Genomic DNA, 18,693 nt, shown 5'->3' on the forward strand with positions numbered 1-18,693 from the left:
TCGTAATCTGCCCCAGTAGGTGAGCACTGTTACCATTACAGCTTATCGCCAGTTTGAATTGTTCTAGCTTCTGCCACCCACGGGGCAGTGCCGTCCTTTGTCTAGCACAGATTTCAATGTATTTGTCACTGTAGTGGGGCAGTGGCAGCCCCACTCCCCAATGTGTGGCTGGCTGGCAGATCTGAAATCCCTACCCTATGGGGCTGGTAGCAGCCCTCAGAGTCTGGAACTTGCGGGATGGGGTGGAAGCCCCAGAATCCTAATCCTGTGGGGCTAGACAACAGCCTCAGAACCCCAAATGGCCTGGACCTTCATTCTGTGGGGCTAGGCAGCAGCCTCAGAGTTCACAGGGACAGGCAACAGCCCCAGACACTCCACCCTGCAGAATGGTAGAAGCCCTAAATCCCTGCCACATGGCTGCCCCACCAACCCACAATCACACTGAGCTGGGCAGTTGCATCACTGATGCTGGACCACAGCTACACTGGGCTGGCTGTGTGCTCCAGAGCTAGCGGAACTGGTTAGCTGCCTTAGATCCGGCAGACCCCTAACCATTGCAGAGTCTCTGCCATGCAGGGTCAGGTGTCAACCCTGGAACTTGTCCAGAAAGGTGGCAGGTCTGGACCAACCCACCCTGCCAGGAGTTGCAGGACCCCTGACTCCAGCTGTGTGGCTGTCCCAGATCCCTGGAGCTCACAGAACAGACCTCAGGCTGGTCAGTAGGGACGGACCCTGAAGCCTGTGGCCTGACAGCCTTCAGCACATAGCTTGGCCACATATTGAGAACAGCTGGTCTCATAGATTAAGGGGGCCCATAATATCAGATCAAAAAGAAGCTGGATGACACATTTCTGTCATATAGTGTCAGTGACATACCTAATTCCAACAGTAACTAGGCAGACATGAAACTACACCTGCTAAAGATACGTGTCTAAATCTGCAGGACCAGATAATTGGCACCCAAGAGTTCCAAAAGAATTGGCCATGATCTGCCTCAGACACTGATCTTAATTTTTAACAAATATTAAAAAAATGAGAAAGTCCAGAGGGTTGGAAAAAAGCCAATATTCTAAAATGGTGAATGGGATGACCCGGATAATTACAGCTGCTGGGTCAACACCAAAACTGCTTAAACTCAGCAGCAAAACACTCAGGTTACGTCTACACTAGAAGCAACTGACAGAAGTTATTGTCGATAGGCAGATCTTGACAGAACCTCTTTCAACAGACTGCATGTACATACAACTTCTCTTTCAACATAGAGCTGCCAGACTGCACTGTCCTCTGGTGCCAGAAAACAGAATGGCAGCTCTGCAAAAAGGGCTGTGGAGCAACCAGAAGCCTATACAGCACGTCTGTTGACAGCACTCTGTCGAGGGGCTGTTATGCCTCAAATTTTTGAGGGATAATACCGTCGAGGTAAATGCTGAGTTCTGTTGACAGAATGCTTTAAGTGTGTAGATGTTCCCTGAGTTATCTTGAGACAAAACTCTCTAGTGTAGACCTGGCCTCAACGTTTCAAGAAATATTTCATATCCAGGACAATAACAGCCACCCAGGACCCTCTCTGCTTAATTAACACCTTGTCCGTTTCACAACCACAGATTACACAAGTGTCTCCTACTGATGGAAGTGGGGGTTTCCCTGGAGGGCTGTGCTCAGGATACTGCTGACAAGGATTCTTCACCACTTTCAATCTAATCCACTACTGACATATTCTCAAGTTGGAATCGGTGGCCTCACTCCTGTCATTTTGCCTCTATTTCTGTAGATTTTCTTCCATTTGCAAAAACGCCCAACCCTGTAACTAGCTTGGCCAGTGGCCATTGTTTAGAGAATTAGAATTTGCTTACAAAAGCCAGATTAAATTGAAGTACAAATTACTCATTGTAAAATGCCTACTGGCACCTATAATACAGATAGCTGATTCTCGTTTGGATTTCCCTGAATGGTGACTGGGCAAGTTGTACACATTTAAGATATTAGCTCAGTAAATCCTGATTTATGCAAAACTGAATTCAGGTACCATTACCTCCCATTTCTAATTATTGCCAGGATATTGGAGCAATGCACTGTTAGAACCTTATTAATCAAATGTCACTCTGGCAGCCTAGATACACCTCTAGCATGCTCACTGGGAAAGGGATGGCCACTATTCCTGTCTGAGTCCAGGACATCCCCCTCCAGCCGCTCTGCTCAAAGCGCCAGCCCTCCATTTGTCTCAACCAAAACTCGGTATGCTTCATCAGGCTGCAAAAAGCTCAGTCCCAGGCGTCTGGGAAGCCAAAGGCAACAGAAAAGACCTGGCAGATCCCCTGTCTGAGGGGGCCTAGGGAATCTAGCTCCCCGGCTAGGGAAAGGGGGCTGTGGTTAGAGCACCGGTTAGGCAGGCTGGGGGTGTCCTTCCCCTGGGACAAGCGGCGTGCCGCAGCCGCAGCCTGGAGCCTCTCGTCCTACAGGCTGGATTCAGCCACTGTTTCCGCGGGCAGCCCCAGCGTAACGCCCCTGGAAGAAGTCCTGGAAGGAGAACACGCCTCCTCCGCAGGGCAGGCAGCGCAGCGGCGGGGGGCATGAGCGCGGCCCACGCTCCCCGGCCGCGGCCTCTCGCGTCCTCAGAGCCCCGAGGGCTTTGCAGGCGGCCCGGGGAGAGAGCCAGCGGCTGCGCCTGGCCCGGTGCGCGGCGCCCGCGGCAGGAGCCCCCTGGCGGCGGCGAAGGCCAGCAGGGAGCTGCGGGAGGACGTTTCACGTGCCTCGCAGCCCCGCACCCATCGCAGCCCAAGGCCGAGTCGCGGGGCGGGGCGGGCGCCGCGGGACTCCTCTCGGCCCAGCCAACGGTACCATTGTTATCCTGCGCTCCCTCTACCGCCGCTGGCCGACATCATCACCAGGCGCCTCCTCCCCCTGCCTCGGCATTGCCCTGTGATGTCATCAGCAGGCGCCTCTGCCCCTCCGCCTGTCCCGACATTGCCCTGTGATGTCATCAGCGGGCGCCTCTGCCCCTCCGCCTGTACCGGCATTGCCCTGTGATGTCATCAGCGGGCGCCTCTGCCCCTCCGCCTGTCCCGTCATTGCCCTATGATATCATCAGCGGGCGCCTCCTTCCCCTCCACCTTCCTCAGGTCTCCGAGCTGCTGCGACTCGTCACAGCGCACTAGAGCTGGAAGGGACCCCGAGAGGCCGTGGAGCGCAGCCCCTCGCCCTCCCGCCAGGACCCAGCCCCTGACAGGAGTCTCTCTCACCTGCTTTTAAATAGCGCCAGCCATGGAGATTCCACAACCTCCCCAGGCAATTTACTCCAGTGCTTGGCCGCCCTGACAGGTAGGAAAACCCGCTGTCATGTCCCCTCGGTGCCTTCTCCTTTCTAAGCTAGACAAGCCCAGTTGCTGCAGGCGTCCCTCACAGCGCGTGTTCCGAGACCTTTAATCATCCTTGTTGCTCTTCTCTGCACAGTTTCCAGTTTCTTCACATCTCTCTTGATAGGTGGTGCCCGGCACTGGACGCAGTACTCCCGAGGAAGCCTAGTGAGCACAGAGGAAAGCAGGAGAGTGGCGTCTCGTGTCGTGCTCACAACACTCTTGTTAATACGCCATGCCCCGGTGTGAGCTGTTCCCAGAGTTAATTCCTCTCTGTAACAGGGTCAGCCTGCTCTCGGGTGTCCCTCTGCAGCTGAGGGCACCCCGTGCAGTTCTGACCACTGTCTTCTCAGTCCCACGGGTGGGATCTGACGCACCCTGCCCAGGTTTCCATCAGCTTTATCAAGTTTGTGGCCGGTGTCCAGCCACTGGGCCTGGGCTTTGCCCAGGTCAAAGCACAGCACTTGCTCAGGCTGTCCAAATATTGCTGGGCTCCCAGGCAGCATAGACATTTGGGTCAAGCTCCTATAGGGAACTGCCTGGTTCTAGCCCAGCAGCTTCTTTTATATTGGTCTGCCTGGCCCTGATTGAATGCTACTGACATAGCTGCTCCTCCAACCTTGTATTTGCTCCCCCTCTAAGGCCCCAGCTTGCACATCAAACCTCAGCACTCCTATTTCATTATCTTACAGGAAACCAGCACACCTAAAGCAGATCACAGCAGCTTGTCATCCAGATCTGTTCCTGTCCTGTGCCAGTCCCCTTCACCCATAATCTCTGGGGCCACATCCCTCAAAGAAGGGAGTGTGAGGGAAGGGGTGCAGTCAGGGAGAGGGCAATGTGTGGGTGGGAAGGGGTGGGGTGAGAGTGGAGAAGGAGACAGGAGCACATGGCTGACCCAAGATGCCATTTTTTACATACAATCTGTAAAAACCCAGTTCCATATAGAGGCCATTTACAAAGTGGAACTGGATGGAGGTGTGACATTTCATGGCCTGTTGCACAGGACAGTGCTTTGGGTAGATGCCTGGCATGTCCCAGCTCCCTCAAAACAGTAACAGTCACAGATGTGTCACTTAGGATGCACAGAGACAAGTTTTGTCACATATGCTACGTTATTCAAGCACCATTTACACAGTGGAAGTGGGGTGGAGGTGTGACATATATCAGCAAGGTGCCTCAGAAGGAAGCTTCAGGTCAGCAAGTAGTACATTCCAGTTACTTCTGCACAGTCAAATGGTCACAGAGACATGGCACTTGGGGTGACCCAAGTCTTATTTTGCCATGTAGAACCAGTCAAAACCCCGTTCCCTCTTCAGACTCCCTGTGCAAAATGGAAGCTGGGGCGTTGCATGTGATGGGGTTCAGGGGTCCCTCTGCACTTCACCCCGTCCGCTGGCAGGAGTGACTCTCACTCAGCAGGTACAACAGAAGGTTTATTAGGCAACAGGTGCCCAGTTTCTCACAGAAGCGACAGTACAGCAGTCAGAGACAGTCCTTTCAACCCATCCTGGGGAGAGGACCCCGAGGGGTGCCCCTCTGGGGTGTAGCTTTCCCCCTTCTCAGGCTGGCTGCCTTCCAGCTCCTCTTTCCCTAGCCTCTAACTGCCGCCCCCCCCAATTCAAAAACCCAGCTGGGCTCCTCCCTCCTCTTTGTTCAGGGCAGAGGTGTTACCTGCCAGTTGTAGCCCCAGGGTCATCCTTGCCTCTCACATCCAGCCTGACTCACACATGCACTCCCCGCACTCCATCACATTGCATCTCACAAGATAGCTCTCAAGACCATAACATCAGGTCAAGAGTGGCATTTCCCAGCTGGGACTTGTCGTGGTGTGTGACAGAAGCTGCATTTTCTCTAACCCCAGGTCCACTCAAGCACCATTTAAATTTGGCTGGGGATTGGTGGGGGTGGGAGGAGGGAAGGGACAGCTGGTGCTAACACCAATAGCATGGACTTGTTCTTTGGTAACTACTATTGCATTTTCTGGTCTCCACAAAGATTGGGAGTTAATGAGTCCTGATTCACCATTCCAGGAAAAACAAAAAGAGAAGCATTTAATTATAAAGAAACTAAACAATAATAATTAAGTGTCATATTGCTGACAATCGTTAGTCTCATTCAAACTGGACAATTAGCAAACTTGTTCCTCATAAAAGAAGAAAATCTAGTGATTTGTTGTAATGTCAGAAAGCAAAACAGATTCTTAGCAAATAAGAGGGATGTTAAAAGTTCATTTTAGAGAAATTCTAGTGCATCAGTCAGGCTGTCTTTGTCCTACAACATCGTCTCCTAAGAGGGCCACCTATAATTATGTAAAATCATACAGGAAGAATTGGCTCTGCAGATGAAGTTGATAGAAGACCAATCTGTGTGATTCTCATAAGAGGGCAGCTTCTGGATTCATAGTGAATTGTTCCAGTGTCATTTTGCAAACACATTTTTTGTGCCATTCTCTGATTTGTAAAGTCAAATTTAGAACATTTCGTATCTTGCACTGGAATGTCTTTTTTCTTTCAGTTGCAGGTTGCATCTCACTAAAAAGGACTTGTGCAGAGCACAGCCAAGCTAGCCAATAGCAGTTATGCTGTATATTCCTGGCAGCAAAAGCATAAGACTGAATGAAGAATCCTTGCATGCAGCATCCTGAATCCAGCCCTCCTGGGGACCTTCAGCTTCCATCATGGGGAGTCACCTGATGCTTCTTCTGTGGCATGAAATGGGAAAGGTGTTAATAAAGCATTGAAGCCCCTGAGAGACTGAGATTGGTCCACATGCAGGAGATATTGTGTGTTTTATCACTATGGGTTAATCTGGAACAGGGCAAATGGAGGTGTATGGGACAAATGGGAGAGAAGCAATACATCTGCCAGTCAATGCCTTCAGGCTCCGAGGGTGGTGCTCACTTTGCCCAATTGCCTCCAGTTACCCTCCTTAGCAAAACAGGATGTCCTTCTGCATAGGCCCAGGAGCCAATGGATACACAAACAAATATCTAGAAGAGTGACTTTTTATTCCCAGACATCTACCAATGAGGGCTCTTGATACGTTGTATACATTGTTGGCATTTTAACCAATAGAACCAGAGCATGCAAATTTATTGGCCAGAAAGGGTGGGTGACAACTGTATGTAACAGTAGTTCCACTTGAACTGAAGACCCGGCTTAGGCTGTAATCGTAAGAATCTGATAAGCCATCAGTAATTAGTTGATTTCTAATTTTTTCCAATGTAGCTGGAATATGAAATGCCAGAGCTGTGGCTGTGTTGAACATTAGTTGGCTAGTAAGGTGGCTTTGCCCTTGGCCACCGATGCAGATGAACTGCATGCCCAAGAGCTTACTCGACACACAATAGACCCAGGTTTCAAACCTGGATGCCTAAATGTAGGCATCTAAACCTGTTGGAGGTAGCCACATACCAGTTTTTGGACCACAGCCAGATTGGCACTGCTATTTAGGCACCTAAGTATGGAGCAGGGCACTCAGTAGGATTTTCAAAAGCACATCAGCGAGAGGCCTGACTTGCATTGATTTTCCAGGGAGCTAAAGTATCTCAATCTGATTAGGGACTTTTGAAAATCCTACTAGGCCCCTGTTTGTATCTTTAGGCACCTAAAGACCTTTGAAAATCTGCCCTGGAAGTATGTATGTAAGCCCCTAAACATGCACCTTTAAAAATGGCATTCCCCATGTTAGAGAAGACACAAAGTGAAAGCCAGCCAATTCCCTCTGTACCTTGCTCATCAGATGGTGATCTCCAAGCCCAGAGGTCCAGCTTCTGTATCTGATTGCAGTTCACAAAGTCTCGGGGGTATCTATTGGCATGGAAAATGGTCCTAGGAACCTTAGTGATGTGGGTGTTATCACAGATGATACGTTGCAAGGTGATCCGTCTCAGGGCACGTCGCTGCTGTGGGGTGAAAACCCCATCGCTCTCCCACCAGAACCTGCCCAAAACAGGAAAACAGCAGCAACAAGCTTAATCTTCAGGGGTTCCATAGACTCAGTACCATTGGCATGTCATTGCCAACAAAACACATCTTTCTCTTAGCGAGCTTTGTCATGAATGGGGCTTGAATTCTAGTGGCTAGTTCTGAATGAGGATCCCCGTTTTCTACCAGCAAGATGATTGCAATAGCTTGGCCATTCACTGAGAAAACAGCCACAACAGGACTCACCAGGCACTGGGTCAACTCTGGAGCTCGTGCTCTCTTCTCTGTAGCAGAAGAGCAGCATGAGTTCAACCACTAGAACAGGATTCAGTATTGTCTCCATAGTGCAGTAATAGGGGGCTTGCAAGAGCAGAGGGTGGTCCTGAGCCAGGCAGAAGGTAAGGATGCCATTTCACTTTCCAAAAGGAGACATGGTCCATAATTTCTCTTGCAGTAGAACAGGTTCTCTGGTCCTACACTCATCACAGCTTTTGTTAAGTGCACAATGCGGTCTGGGCCTTCCTGCAAGCTAACTAGCCAGATTCATGGCCCATCTTACCTCCCCTTTGGGCCATGTCTACACTAGCCCAAAACCTCGAAATGGCTATGCAAATGGCCATTTCAAAGTTTACTAATGAAGCGCTGAAATACATATTCAGCGCCTCATTAGCATGCGGGCGGCCGCAGCACTTCGAAATTGGCGCGGCTTGTCCCAACGGGGCTCCTTTTCGAAAGGACCCTGCCTACTTCAAAGTTCCCTTATTCCCATCTGCTCATAGGAATAAGGGGACTTCGAAGTAGGTGGGGTCCTTTCGAAAAGGAGCCCCGTCTGGACGAGCCGCACGGTTGCAAGGCGCATCAATTTCGAAGTGCCGCGGCCGCCCGCATGCTAATGAGGTGCTGAATATGTATTTCAGTGCTTCATTAGTAAACTTCGAAATGGCCATTTGCATGGCCATTTTAAAGTTTGGGGCTAGTGTAGACACGGCCTTGGGGTGCTAGAGGCACCAAGAGGACAAAACCTAGAGAGGTAGTTACCTAGAGGTGGTGGAATCCCCATCCCTAGAGGTTTTTAAGTCCCGGCTTGACACAGTCTTGGCAGGGATGATTTAGTTAGGGTTGGACCTGCTTTAGGCAGGGGGCTGGACTCGATGACATCCTGAGGTCCCTTCCAGCCCTTTGATTCTATGATTCTATGAAAACACAATCTTAAAGCAGAAATGGAGGAGTTCCATGGCCTCCTTTTCCTTCCCATATTGTTAAACAGGTAAGGGGACCCTGTAGGAAAACACAAGTGGTTGAGAATCCTAGTTCTAGTAAAAGGGAAACCTCAGTGTCATAGGCTGCCTTGTACCACCGCTCCCTGCATGGGCAGTGGGTATTCTGGGGAAGTGGGGTGCATGTTTAGGATAGAACCAGAGCACAACGTGTGCTGTGATGATTTTAGCTGGCAGAGCAGCTCTTTGAGGTAAATTATCTATCGGTGCAAGCTGAAGAGGCCCAGAGTCTGCTGTAACGTGTGCAGGGGTGCAGTTGGTCCTCAATGGCTGCAAGGGTTAGAGTGAAAGGGAAAGTTGGTGAAAAGCCACTTCTAGCGTCCCCCACGGGTTCTGCGCATGTTTCTGTGTGAGCCAGGGGGCCTGGAGCCAGTACCTAACCCACTTCTGGGAAAACAAACCAGCAGCCATGTAGCACTTTAAAGACTAACAAAATAACTTATTAGGTGATGAGTTTTTGTGGAACAGACCCACTTCTTCAGACCTGTCCCACGAAAGGTCATCACCTAATAGAGCATTTTGTTAGTCTTTGAAGTGCTACATGACTGCTGGTTTGTTTTGTTAGAATACAGACTAACACAGCTCCCACTCCGCTACTATTCTACTTCCGGGGTGCAAGCTGGACAGTTTGGAGCATGAACACATCTAATGCTCCCTTTGTGGTTTATCTGTCTGAACTAGCGCACAAGTCTAGGAATGTGAAAATGAAGGTGCTCGTGTGGTCCTACATGGGAAAGGGAGCTGCCAAAGTGCTCCTGTTAAAGGAACTTTGTTTTCCCCTCAAAGTGCTGAGACTCATTGCATTGTTCTCAGGTGATCAGCTAGTTGTCCAAACTGCAGAGGCATATAAGAGCCTGTATTTTCTCCTCCCCTACTAAGTAGCTTTCTTTCTTCCCTCCCCTTCTTTCTTCCAAGACTCTCTCTCATTCTCTTGGCTTCGCATTCATTCCTGAAAATAACCATATAGCATTCATCCACATCTGCCTTGTGTGAGGAGAAAGAATCCAACCAGCTGATGAGAACATGAACCAGGGTACAAGCAGCAGGTGTCATGATTGATTTGCCATCCAGAGCATCCAATCATAACTAAACAGCAGCCCACTGTCCCACAGACATGAACAAAAGCCATATTTCACTCATCTTTTCTACCCTGTCCCTCATCTATCTTGTGTCCATCTGTCAGATAGCACAAGGCTAACTGTGTCCTTCCCACATCAGCACGGACAGTAAAGTTCATCCTTACCTTTTCAGCAAAGGAAGATGATTAATGAAAAAGGAGACTGATACTTTGACTCTAAGACAATGTCTACACAGGAGCGTGATTTTGAAATAAGCTATTCCAGAAGAGATTTTCTGGCTTTCGAAATAGCGCATCTATATAAAAAATGCGTAACAAAATAGCACTAGCTATTTTGAAAGACAGCATCCAGACACAATTGAGCGAGCCTATTTTGGATTAGAACCATTGGATGCACTATAGTTTATTTCAAAATAGTCCCTATTCCTTGGCTACACAGCCCCATTCTGAAATATCTGTTTCAGAATAGGCGTTATTCCTCATACAATGAGGTTTACCAAACTTGAAATAAGCTGTCTGCAATTGCATTGTGTAGACATTCAAAAAGTTATTTCAGAATAGCAGCCTCAAAAGAGATAGACTTTTATATTGTCTGCGTTTGTTTTGCATAATCACTCAACCACAGAAACAACAAGAAGTCCTGTGGCATCTTACAGACTAACAGATGTATTGGAGCATAAGCTTTCATGGGCGAAGACCCATTTTGTCAGATGCATTTGATGAACTGGGTCTTTGCCCACGAGAGCTTATGAGTCACTATAGGGGCTCGTTTGCATACTTGGCTTAATCTAATTCTTGACCTTCCCCCCACCTCCTACCCCTCTACTCTCTGACTTGCTCACCTTGATCATTTTTTTTCTGATTTGTCCTCCTTGATTACTGTTTTTGGTTCTCTGTGCCTTAAATATTGAGTCTGTTCTCATATGGCTATAGTCTGAAGAAGCGGGTCTGTCCCACGAAAGCTCATCACCTAATAAATTATTTTGTTAGTCTTTAAAGTGCTATTTGACTGCTTTTTTGTGCCAATACATCTGTTAGCCTATTAGGTGCCCATCATCATTTTTGCAGGTACAGACTAACCCAGCTACCCCTCTGAGGCTTGTCAGTCAGCCACAGTTTCAATAAAAAGCTTGTTTTAATTCCTTGTTCTTTTTCTTGAGGGTGTGTGTGTGTGTGTGTGCATCAGAGAGAGAGATCAATCAGAAAACTTTCAACATGAAAGAACCACCTTGGGTGCTTGCCAAGTAACCAAGGCTTCTGTAACAAATAATCCTGGACCTGTGAATCACTGCTGAATGTTGGCCATTGACTGAAGTTATAAACACTTTTAAGTCTTTACTGTTTGAGATCAGCTGCCATACAAAAGATCCCAAAAGTGCAGGTACCCAGAATGCTTTTTACATGCTGGCCCAATCGCATGTGTACTTTACCAGGAATGAAAGAAAACTATGGTGATGGACAAACCATATTCACTGGGATTCTTGTCTTTGATGATCTCTTACCTGTCCCCATCTCGTAATTTCCTGAACTGAGATCCAAGGATACAGGCCATGGTGGGCCCAACTCTGCCACTGGGTACAAATGGCTCTGCGAGTGCCCCAATCCAGATGTCGATATTGTCTGCTGTCCCATACAGATCTAAGAACTGCTTGGCCAAGTCAGCATTTTTCAGCACATTAGTGAGTTCAGATAAGGTGCGAGGCTGCGAGAACCCACAGAACCGCCTCCAGGAGTTATACCCTGCAGAACCAGAGCAGAGCAGTCAATACTATTGTTTTCCTTCCATCTGTGCAGCAAGTTGTTCCTCTTTCCTTGGGTGACCCAGTCACGTTTGTTTCTTGTTTCTAGTGTATTTGAAGACTTTTCTAAATCTCTCCCCTTATTGTCTCTAGTTTTCAGTCTTTTATATCAACTGTTTGCCACTTTAGTTCCCATTTTACCTTGCCTAGCAATGTCTGTATGGTTCAGGAAGGATGTCTCTTCTTTAGATAATGCTGTTTTAGCCCTAACACTTTCTTATCCAGACACTTTTACTCTTTGTTTTATGTCTGAGGCACATGAATAATTGTCTCTCTTTACGGAAATTTCTTTTACCTGCAGGATCTCTTTACAGTTTAAGATTCTACTATATTTTTCTACCTGTCCTTAACCAAAACAATCTTTGGATGTATAACCAAGGAATGTTGAATAATTGGGTAGGGTTCAGAGAAGAACTACAGGAATCATTTGAAGTCTGGAAAGTACAATTTACATGAAGAGCTTTCATGAGATTCTTTGATCCTGGTCTATATTTGCCTATTTAGAGAAGGCACCTGGCTTTTGTGTAAACATTTCTTCTAGCTGATAAAAGCAGGACACGATCCAGTGGTTGGAAGCTGAGTTTAGATAAATGCAAATCAGAAATAAGTGGCAGCCTTTTACCAGTGATCTTAGTGAACCATTGTAGCAGATTAGCAAGGGAATGAATTAGCCAATGATAATTGAGATTGGGTGTGTTTCTCCATGAGCTGTTCTAGTTCAGACACCCAGTACTGGACCCAATAGTGTTACCTTATACAGTGTGGAAGACTTATTCTCTCTGCTGCAGGAACAACAGGCTGATGTTATATGGTCTGTGATGTGCTGGTCAGATTAGCTCCTGGAGATTCATTCTGGCCTGAAAACTGAATTTATCAGGATTCCTCACAGTTCTGAAGTCTGCCTATTAAAGTTTCCCACCACAATGCTACGCTAGTTACAGTATTGGCCTAGTTGGGCAGTGATCTCTGGTAGCCAAGGAAGTTCCTTTCCGTTCCATTTTAATTTGGTTACATTTGATCCTGTCTATTACTCCAGACTGAGGGTTTGTCTACAGTGAAAATGCTGCAGCTGCCTCGCTGCAGTGCTTCAGTGCAGATGCTACCTACAACAACAGGAGAGCTCTCCCATCAGCATACATACTCCACTTCCTTACAAGATGGTACTACACAGGGGTTAGGTCAATTTTACTGCATCACTCAGGGGTAAGGACTATTCATTCTGCTGAGTGGCATAGTAAGACTGACCTAATTTCCTCATGTGGGCCAGGCTTTAATTGAGAATTTCTTCTTCTGCAAGAACTAAACAGGCTGATATAAAAAGGTATCATTTTGATACCAAATTGCTTCTCCAGACAACTCCCAGATTCAGCGTGTAAGGCCAGAAGGGACTATTAGATCACCTACTCTAATCTCCTGTGTAACAAAGGCCAGGAGTTTGAGCTTGCCCAGGGTTGTGTCTGAATAAAGCATCTCTTCTTGAAAGGCTCCAGTCATGCTCTGAAGACTTCAAGAGGTGAAAATCAACCACTTTCCTTGGCAGCTTGTTCCAAAAGCTAACATAAGAACGGCCATGCTGGGTCAGACCAAAGGTCCATCTAGCCCAGTGTCCTGTCTTCCCACAGGAGCTAATGCCAGGTGCACCAGAGGGCATGAACAGAGCAAGTAATTGAGTGATCCGCCTCCTGTCATCCCTTTCCAGCCTCTGACAAACAAGGGCGAGCGACACCATTCCTGCCCATCCTGGCTAATAGCCGCTGATGGACCTAACCTCCAGGAATGAATCTAGTCCTTTTTTGAAATCTGTTGCAGTCCTGGTCTTCACAACATCCTCTGACAAGGAGTTCCACAGGCCAACCATGCACTGCATGAAGAAAAACTTCCTTTTGTTTGTTATAAATCTGCTACCCATTAATTTCATTTGGTGACACCTTGTTCTTATGTTATCGGAACAAATAAATAACTTTTCCTTACTTTTCCCTCGCCAGTCGTGATTTCATAACCTCTGTTATATCCCCCCTTAGTCTCCTCTTTTCTATGCTGAAAAGTCCCAGTCTCTTCATATGACAACTATTCCAAACCCCTAATCAATGTTGTTGCCTTTTTCTGAACCTTTTCCAATGCCAAGGTAGCTTTTTTGAGCTAGATCACCACATATTATAAACCTGTGACTTATGTCCGATTTGATCTTGTCTGGCCATTTGCTCTTGTTCTGCCTTTTTCCAGTACATTAGAGCCTGTTAGCACTCAGTATTGTCTCCCCCTGAAGGTACATACATAGTGCAACATGGTCAGCTCTATCTCATCTTTCCAATCTGCTCATCGGGTTGAGCTTTTTAAGTCTCACGAGCTGTGTCTACACTAGCCCAACTCTTCGAAATGGCCACGCAAATGGCCATTTTGAAGATTACTAATGAGGCGCTGAAATGCATATTCAGCACCTTAATAGCATGCCACTGGCCACGGCTCTTCGAAATTGCCGCATTTCACAGCTGTGCGGCTCATCCAAATGGGGCTATTCCTATTGGCAGATAGGAATAAGGGGATTTTGAAGTTGGTGGGGTCCTTTCAAAAAGGAGCCCCATCTGGACGAGCCGGGCGCCAGTGAAAAGTGGTGATTTCGAAGAGTCGCAGCTGGCGGCATGCTAATGAGGCACTGAATATTCATTTGAACACCTCATTAGAAATCTTCAAAATGGCCATTTGCATGGCTATTTCGAAGACTTGGGCTAGTGTAGACATAACCATGGTGAGGCATTTTCTCCAGCCCTCAAATCATTTTTGTGGCACTTCTCTCTTACCATCTAGTATTCCAGTATTAGTCCCACCAATGCTTATACTACCCAGAGGTAAAAATCATCCCCTCACTCCCACTCCTCATAGCCTAGTGAATGGGAGGGGAGTTAAAGGCTTCCACTATCACCCTTTTTTATCTTCTATTTCCTTCTGGGCTCCTCCACTTCTGGACCCTTAGCTGTGAGATGTTATGATTGGTCCTGAGGACACTGACCTGCTCACATCAGGGGCACATCTACCCCACTGTAAGGAGGCACACACAGGACATTTGAGAAGATAAATTTTACTGCCAAGAGTGACCTGTGAATCAAAAAGGCAGCCTGGTTCAGGAGCTGGGCACAGGGATGGAATGGAGCACCTCTTGAATTCCAGTTCTGGCTTCGTAATGACTCTTGCAGACAAGTCATTAGCTTCCATGCCAGTTTTGTTGTTTACTAATTGAAGATAGTATGATAGTTATGCCACACAGAGAAGAGGTCATCAGTGACTTTTTGCAGCAATCTGTGCAACTTGGCCTCTAATTCCAGTCAGCTCCTAGCTCACCCTGGCCTTTAGCTCAGTTGCCAACTTTCCTACCTACTGGTATGGTGGAACAGTAAAGCAGACAGGACTCAGATAAGATCCCTGAGGGATCCCAGCCTGAACTGGGCAAACCTTCATCTCAGGTTTCTTTTTCTTTTTTTGTCTGAGGGTGTGGGGTGCGGTAAAGTTGGCTACATTTCTCTATGTTCTATTACGGGACGGTCTGGTGTTTTGCTAGAATTTCTAGACTATACTGTGGTTTGCAATCATTCCTGCGGAATTTGGCAGTTTGGTTTTTCCATTTCTTCTGGAGTTTGTTTCTGAGCTGGAGCCAGCCGGGACCCTCACCTGGGAGACCTTTATCTCTGCCACGCTGCATGTTAAGTGCCGGTAAGTCCAGCCCAATCCTCATGACCTGCTCAAACAGCCGCTCCCGGAGCTCATCCACAACCATTTGCTTCTGTGTCATCAATTTGGCCTCATTAGCCATCAAGCCACGGAGAACAGGGTCGATGCCACCTGCAGTAATTAAACAGCTACTGGTAAACAGCCTTCCACAGACAACCCCATTAGGGATGGACACTGCATTTGAAGCAATGGGGCTGAACTGGACTGTCCATACAACTAATGGTACAGTAAAAGAATTGGGAACCAAAGATTTGAATTTCCTAATATATGGGGAAAGATGCCTTCAGAAAAGCAGGCTGGTTCAGCAGTTAAAGTGCTGACCTGGGACCCAGGAGACCTGGGTTGAATTTATTGACTTCCTAGGAGGCCTTGGGCAAGTCACTCAGCCCCAGTCCAAAAGAAGATGCGCAGCCAATGTAAAGATTCACTTCTCAGTGCCTGGAAAATCAGGGGACCCACAAAGCCTGAGGCAGACACCAGCCTGAGGCAGACACCAGCCTGAAGGGACAGGGAGACACACCTGCGGAGAGGCTTCAGTGAACCTATGGGCCGCACATGGACTCAGGTGCCCTTCATTCCAGTCTTTTTCTTTTTTTTCCCTCCTTTCAGTTCTAGGAAAGTTTTCTCTTCAGTGATTTTATTAGCACTTACGAGCACTGAACCAGCTGCCACGAGCTCCCCAAGAGGCCAGTTTTCACAATGACCACACACTGGAACTATGCTGGGATGGCAAGATGCTCTGGCCACTTGTGCCTGGCAAGATTCACTGGCTGGTTGTGAGACAATGACCCTTATTCTGAGGTAGCCTGTTGTCAAGTCTGGCCATAACAGAGACCCGAAGGGGCTGACCAGAACAGGTGGGGCAGGGGGTGGTGCGGGTAGGACTGCAGAAAGGGTTTTACCTTGTGTCACAATTTTCCACATAGCGAAGAACTCTTTGCTGAGGGGGCTTGGAGGCCCTACAGGCTGGTAGCGATCATCCAAGCGGAACACAAAGGGCTGAATCGACGCGTGAGCAAAGCGGAAAGAGATGGTGAAGATGTTGGATATTCGGGGATCCACAGAGTCATTGTACTTCAAGTAGCGAGGAAGCGCTGTGTACGTATTGCTTCCAAGCAGGAGGGGCAAATAGTCTCTGAAGGTTATTATCTGGTGGGGGAAGCGAGGAGACAGTGAGCCACATCCAGGTCCTGGGAGTGAGGGGAGGGCTATGCTCCTCTCCCAAGAGTCATTGGATGCAGCTGTTTCAAAACTGCCTATCTGGGAACCTATGATAAAAGGGCAAATGCTTGCACAGCATGGGAGGGGAAAGTGTGCACAAGACATGGGCTCCTTGACAATCGTCTCTCTGCTGAGGTGGCCAGACACTCCTTTCACCCAAACACGCTTTAGTCCCAAGTACCAGATTGTAACTTTCTTCTTAGCTATGTGGCACTGGCTCATGATCCATCTACACCGGCTCAGGGATAAGCCAAACTTGGGTGTCAGCACAGAAGTCTCCTGCCTATGGCTGCAGCTTTCCCAGCCATGTAATGATTTCAGAGTCTCAACTTTCCCTACGCATAACCAATTTTATACCCCTCATGTTAGCTGAGAAAAGAATTAAATCCTGCTTCTGGCATAACTGCTGCGCCAGCATGTGCCTGAGTTTGCAGACAGCCTTCAGAAGGCTGAGGACATCAGACCTCATCTCTGCTCTCCGTACTGGCTTACCGTAGAATTTCAGTCAGTTCGAGGCTCGGTCCTAAAGTACCTAAAAGAATATTGGAAGCTCACAGATGAAGCTTGTGTTCAACAACTCTGCTGCCCTGGCCTGACGGGACTCTCAGCTATCAGAGTCAAAAGTCTCCATGGGTTAGCTGTATTAGTCTGTAACTTCACAAATAGAAAGCAGTCCTGTGGCACTTTAGAGACGAACAAAATTATTAGGTCATGAGCTCCCATGAATAAAGCCCACCTCATGAAGCTGTACCCACAGAAGCACACAGAAGCTCACAACCTAATAAATGTGTTCATCTCTAAAGTGCCACAGGACTGGTTGAATCTGAGTAAAGAGCATCTGTGTAGGAGACACATTTTTTCTGGGCTTTAGCCTGGGACAGTGCAATGAAATCTCCCAAGACCTAAGGACCATCCCCAGTCTCCTCGCCTTCCACTCCACATACAAGGCACATTGTGTTGACCTTGCCGGTCCAAGGAGGCTGGTCGTTCATAAAGACGTAGTACCAGATGCTGAATATCAAGCGAGTCCATTTTGTAGAAAGATAAGAAGACACGCAGGAGGCCAACGTGGCTTCACAAGGAGCTTTGTAGCTATCAAAAAACACACAGGCAATGAAAAGAGCAGCATGGCACCAAAAATGTACACAAGGGAATAGCACAAGTGTGTTGGGAGAGAATCACAGAATCACAGGGCTGGAAGGGACCTCAGGAGGTCACCTCGTCCAGCCCCCTGCTTCAAGCAGGATCAACCCCAACTAAGTCATCCCAGCCAGGACCTTGTCACGCCAGGACTTAAACACCTCTAGCAATGGAGAATCCACCACCTCTTTAGGCAATGCATTCCAGTGCTTCACCACCCTCCTGGTGAAGTATTTTTTCCTAATATCCAACCTACACCTCTCCCTCTTTAACTTCAGACCATTGCTCTTTGTTCTGCCATCTGTCACCACTGAGAAGAGTTTCTCACAATCCTCTTTAGTGCTCCCCTTCAGGAAGTTGAAGGCTGCTATTAAATCACCCTTAAATCTTCTCTTCTGAAAACTAAACAAGTCCAAATCCCTCAGACTCTTCTCATAGGTCATGTGCTCCAGCCCCTTAATCTGGAAAGCCAAGGCAAGGAATGAGTTACAGTTCATGACAGTGGTCTTTAAAGACTCAAAAGTCTGCCAGAAGGAAGAGGGTCACAAAAGGCAGGACAAGGGGCAATGGGACAAACCACAGCACAGCAGATTAATATTAAATCTCAGGAACAACTTCCTAACTGTAAGAGCAATAGGGCAGTGAGACAGATGCTGAGGGAGGCTATATAGCCATCAGCCTCAAATTGTTTAGACACAACCTCTCCTGCTTCTTGGCAGTTGGTGAAATTAGGTAACCCTTGCCAGCCCTTCTTATTCTGTGGTTCTATTACTCTGTGATTTACTCACATCAATGCATAGCAACAAATATATTTATGAAAAGAATAAACTGCCTACAAACCAATAAACTCCACTGCACCTACGTCTCTCTCTAGGAGGAGGCTGAGAGAACAACATGTAACAGAAGCGTAGTTGGGAGTTTGACAGAGGGAGGCCTACGATGGTTAGGAAGACCCGCAACACCTGTGTCACCACTACTGCCGTCTCCTCCATCTGTGCCTGTAGCCAGACAGACTGCCTGACCATGGATGCCTCTACCCAGATCCTGGTGTGGCTTTGCAGGGACTGTAGCGTGCAATTCCCACTCACTGATATCCAGGCTGGGGAGACCATCGAATGTGAAAGGTGCCTGCTGGTGGAATCTCTCAGGCAGCAGGTGGGAGAGCTACAGGAG

At 47.8% G+C, this 18,693-nt stretch overlaps 2 protein-coding genes and 2 long non-coding RNA genes across 5 annotated transcripts in view; 2 read left to right on the forward strand and 2 right to left on the reverse strand.

Moving 5' to 3' along the window:
- The window catches only part of LOC142023009 (myeloperoxidase-like), a 30,197-nt gene extending 28,297 nt beyond the window's left edge, over positions 1-1,900 (forward strand). Inside the window, exon 12 of the mRNA XM_075013502.1 lies at positions 1,605-1,900. Coding sequence (XP_074869603.1) covers positions 1,605-1,701 — 97 coding nt within the window. The 3' untranslated portion in view covers positions 1,702-1,900. The remainder of the gene's footprint in view (positions 1-1,604) is intronic.
- LOC142023011 (uncharacterized) overlaps positions 1-2,903 on the reverse strand; it is a 63,659-nt gene extending 60,756 nt beyond the window's left edge. Inside the window, exon 1 of one of the 2 annotated variants that reach the window (XR_012648098.1) lies at positions 2,751-2,877. This is a non-coding gene — a long non-coding RNA (uncharacterized LOC142023011). Of the gene's footprint in view, positions 1-2,750 lie in introns of both variants that reach the window. The other variant, XR_012648097.1, reaches the window with a different exon arrangement.
- Positions 2,904-3,020: 117 nt separating this feature from the next.
- On the forward strand, positions 3,021-6,102 carry LOC142023236 (uncharacterized). Its single transcript, XR_012648174.1, has 2 exons — positions 3,021-3,318; positions 5,871-6,102. It is a non-coding gene; the product is annotated as an uncharacterized LOC142023236 (long non-coding RNA).
- Positions 6,103-6,158: 56 nt separating this feature from the next.
- Positions 6,159-18,693, reverse strand: part of LOC142023322 (myeloperoxidase-like) — a 39,005-nt gene continuing 26,470 nt past the window's right edge. The window contains exons 10-14 of the mRNA XM_075014136.1: positions 16,062-16,308; positions 15,100-15,270; positions 11,140-11,377; positions 7,086-7,297; positions 6,159-6,163 (exon numbers count right to left, since the gene is read on the reverse strand). Coding sequence (XP_074870237.1) covers positions 6,159-6,163; positions 7,086-7,297; positions 11,140-11,377; positions 15,100-15,270; positions 16,062-16,308 — 873 coding nt within the window. The remainder of the gene's footprint in view (positions 6,164-7,085; positions 7,298-11,139; positions 11,378-15,099; positions 15,271-16,061; positions 16,309-18,693) is intronic.

Source organism: Carettochelys insculpta, chromosome 19, assembly GCF_033958435.1.
Source record: "Carettochelys insculpta isolate YL-2023 chromosome 19, ASM3395843v1, whole genome shotgun sequence".
NCBI classification, from domain to species: domain Eukaryota; kingdom Metazoa; phylum Chordata; order Testudines; family Carettochelyidae; genus Carettochelys; species Carettochelys insculpta.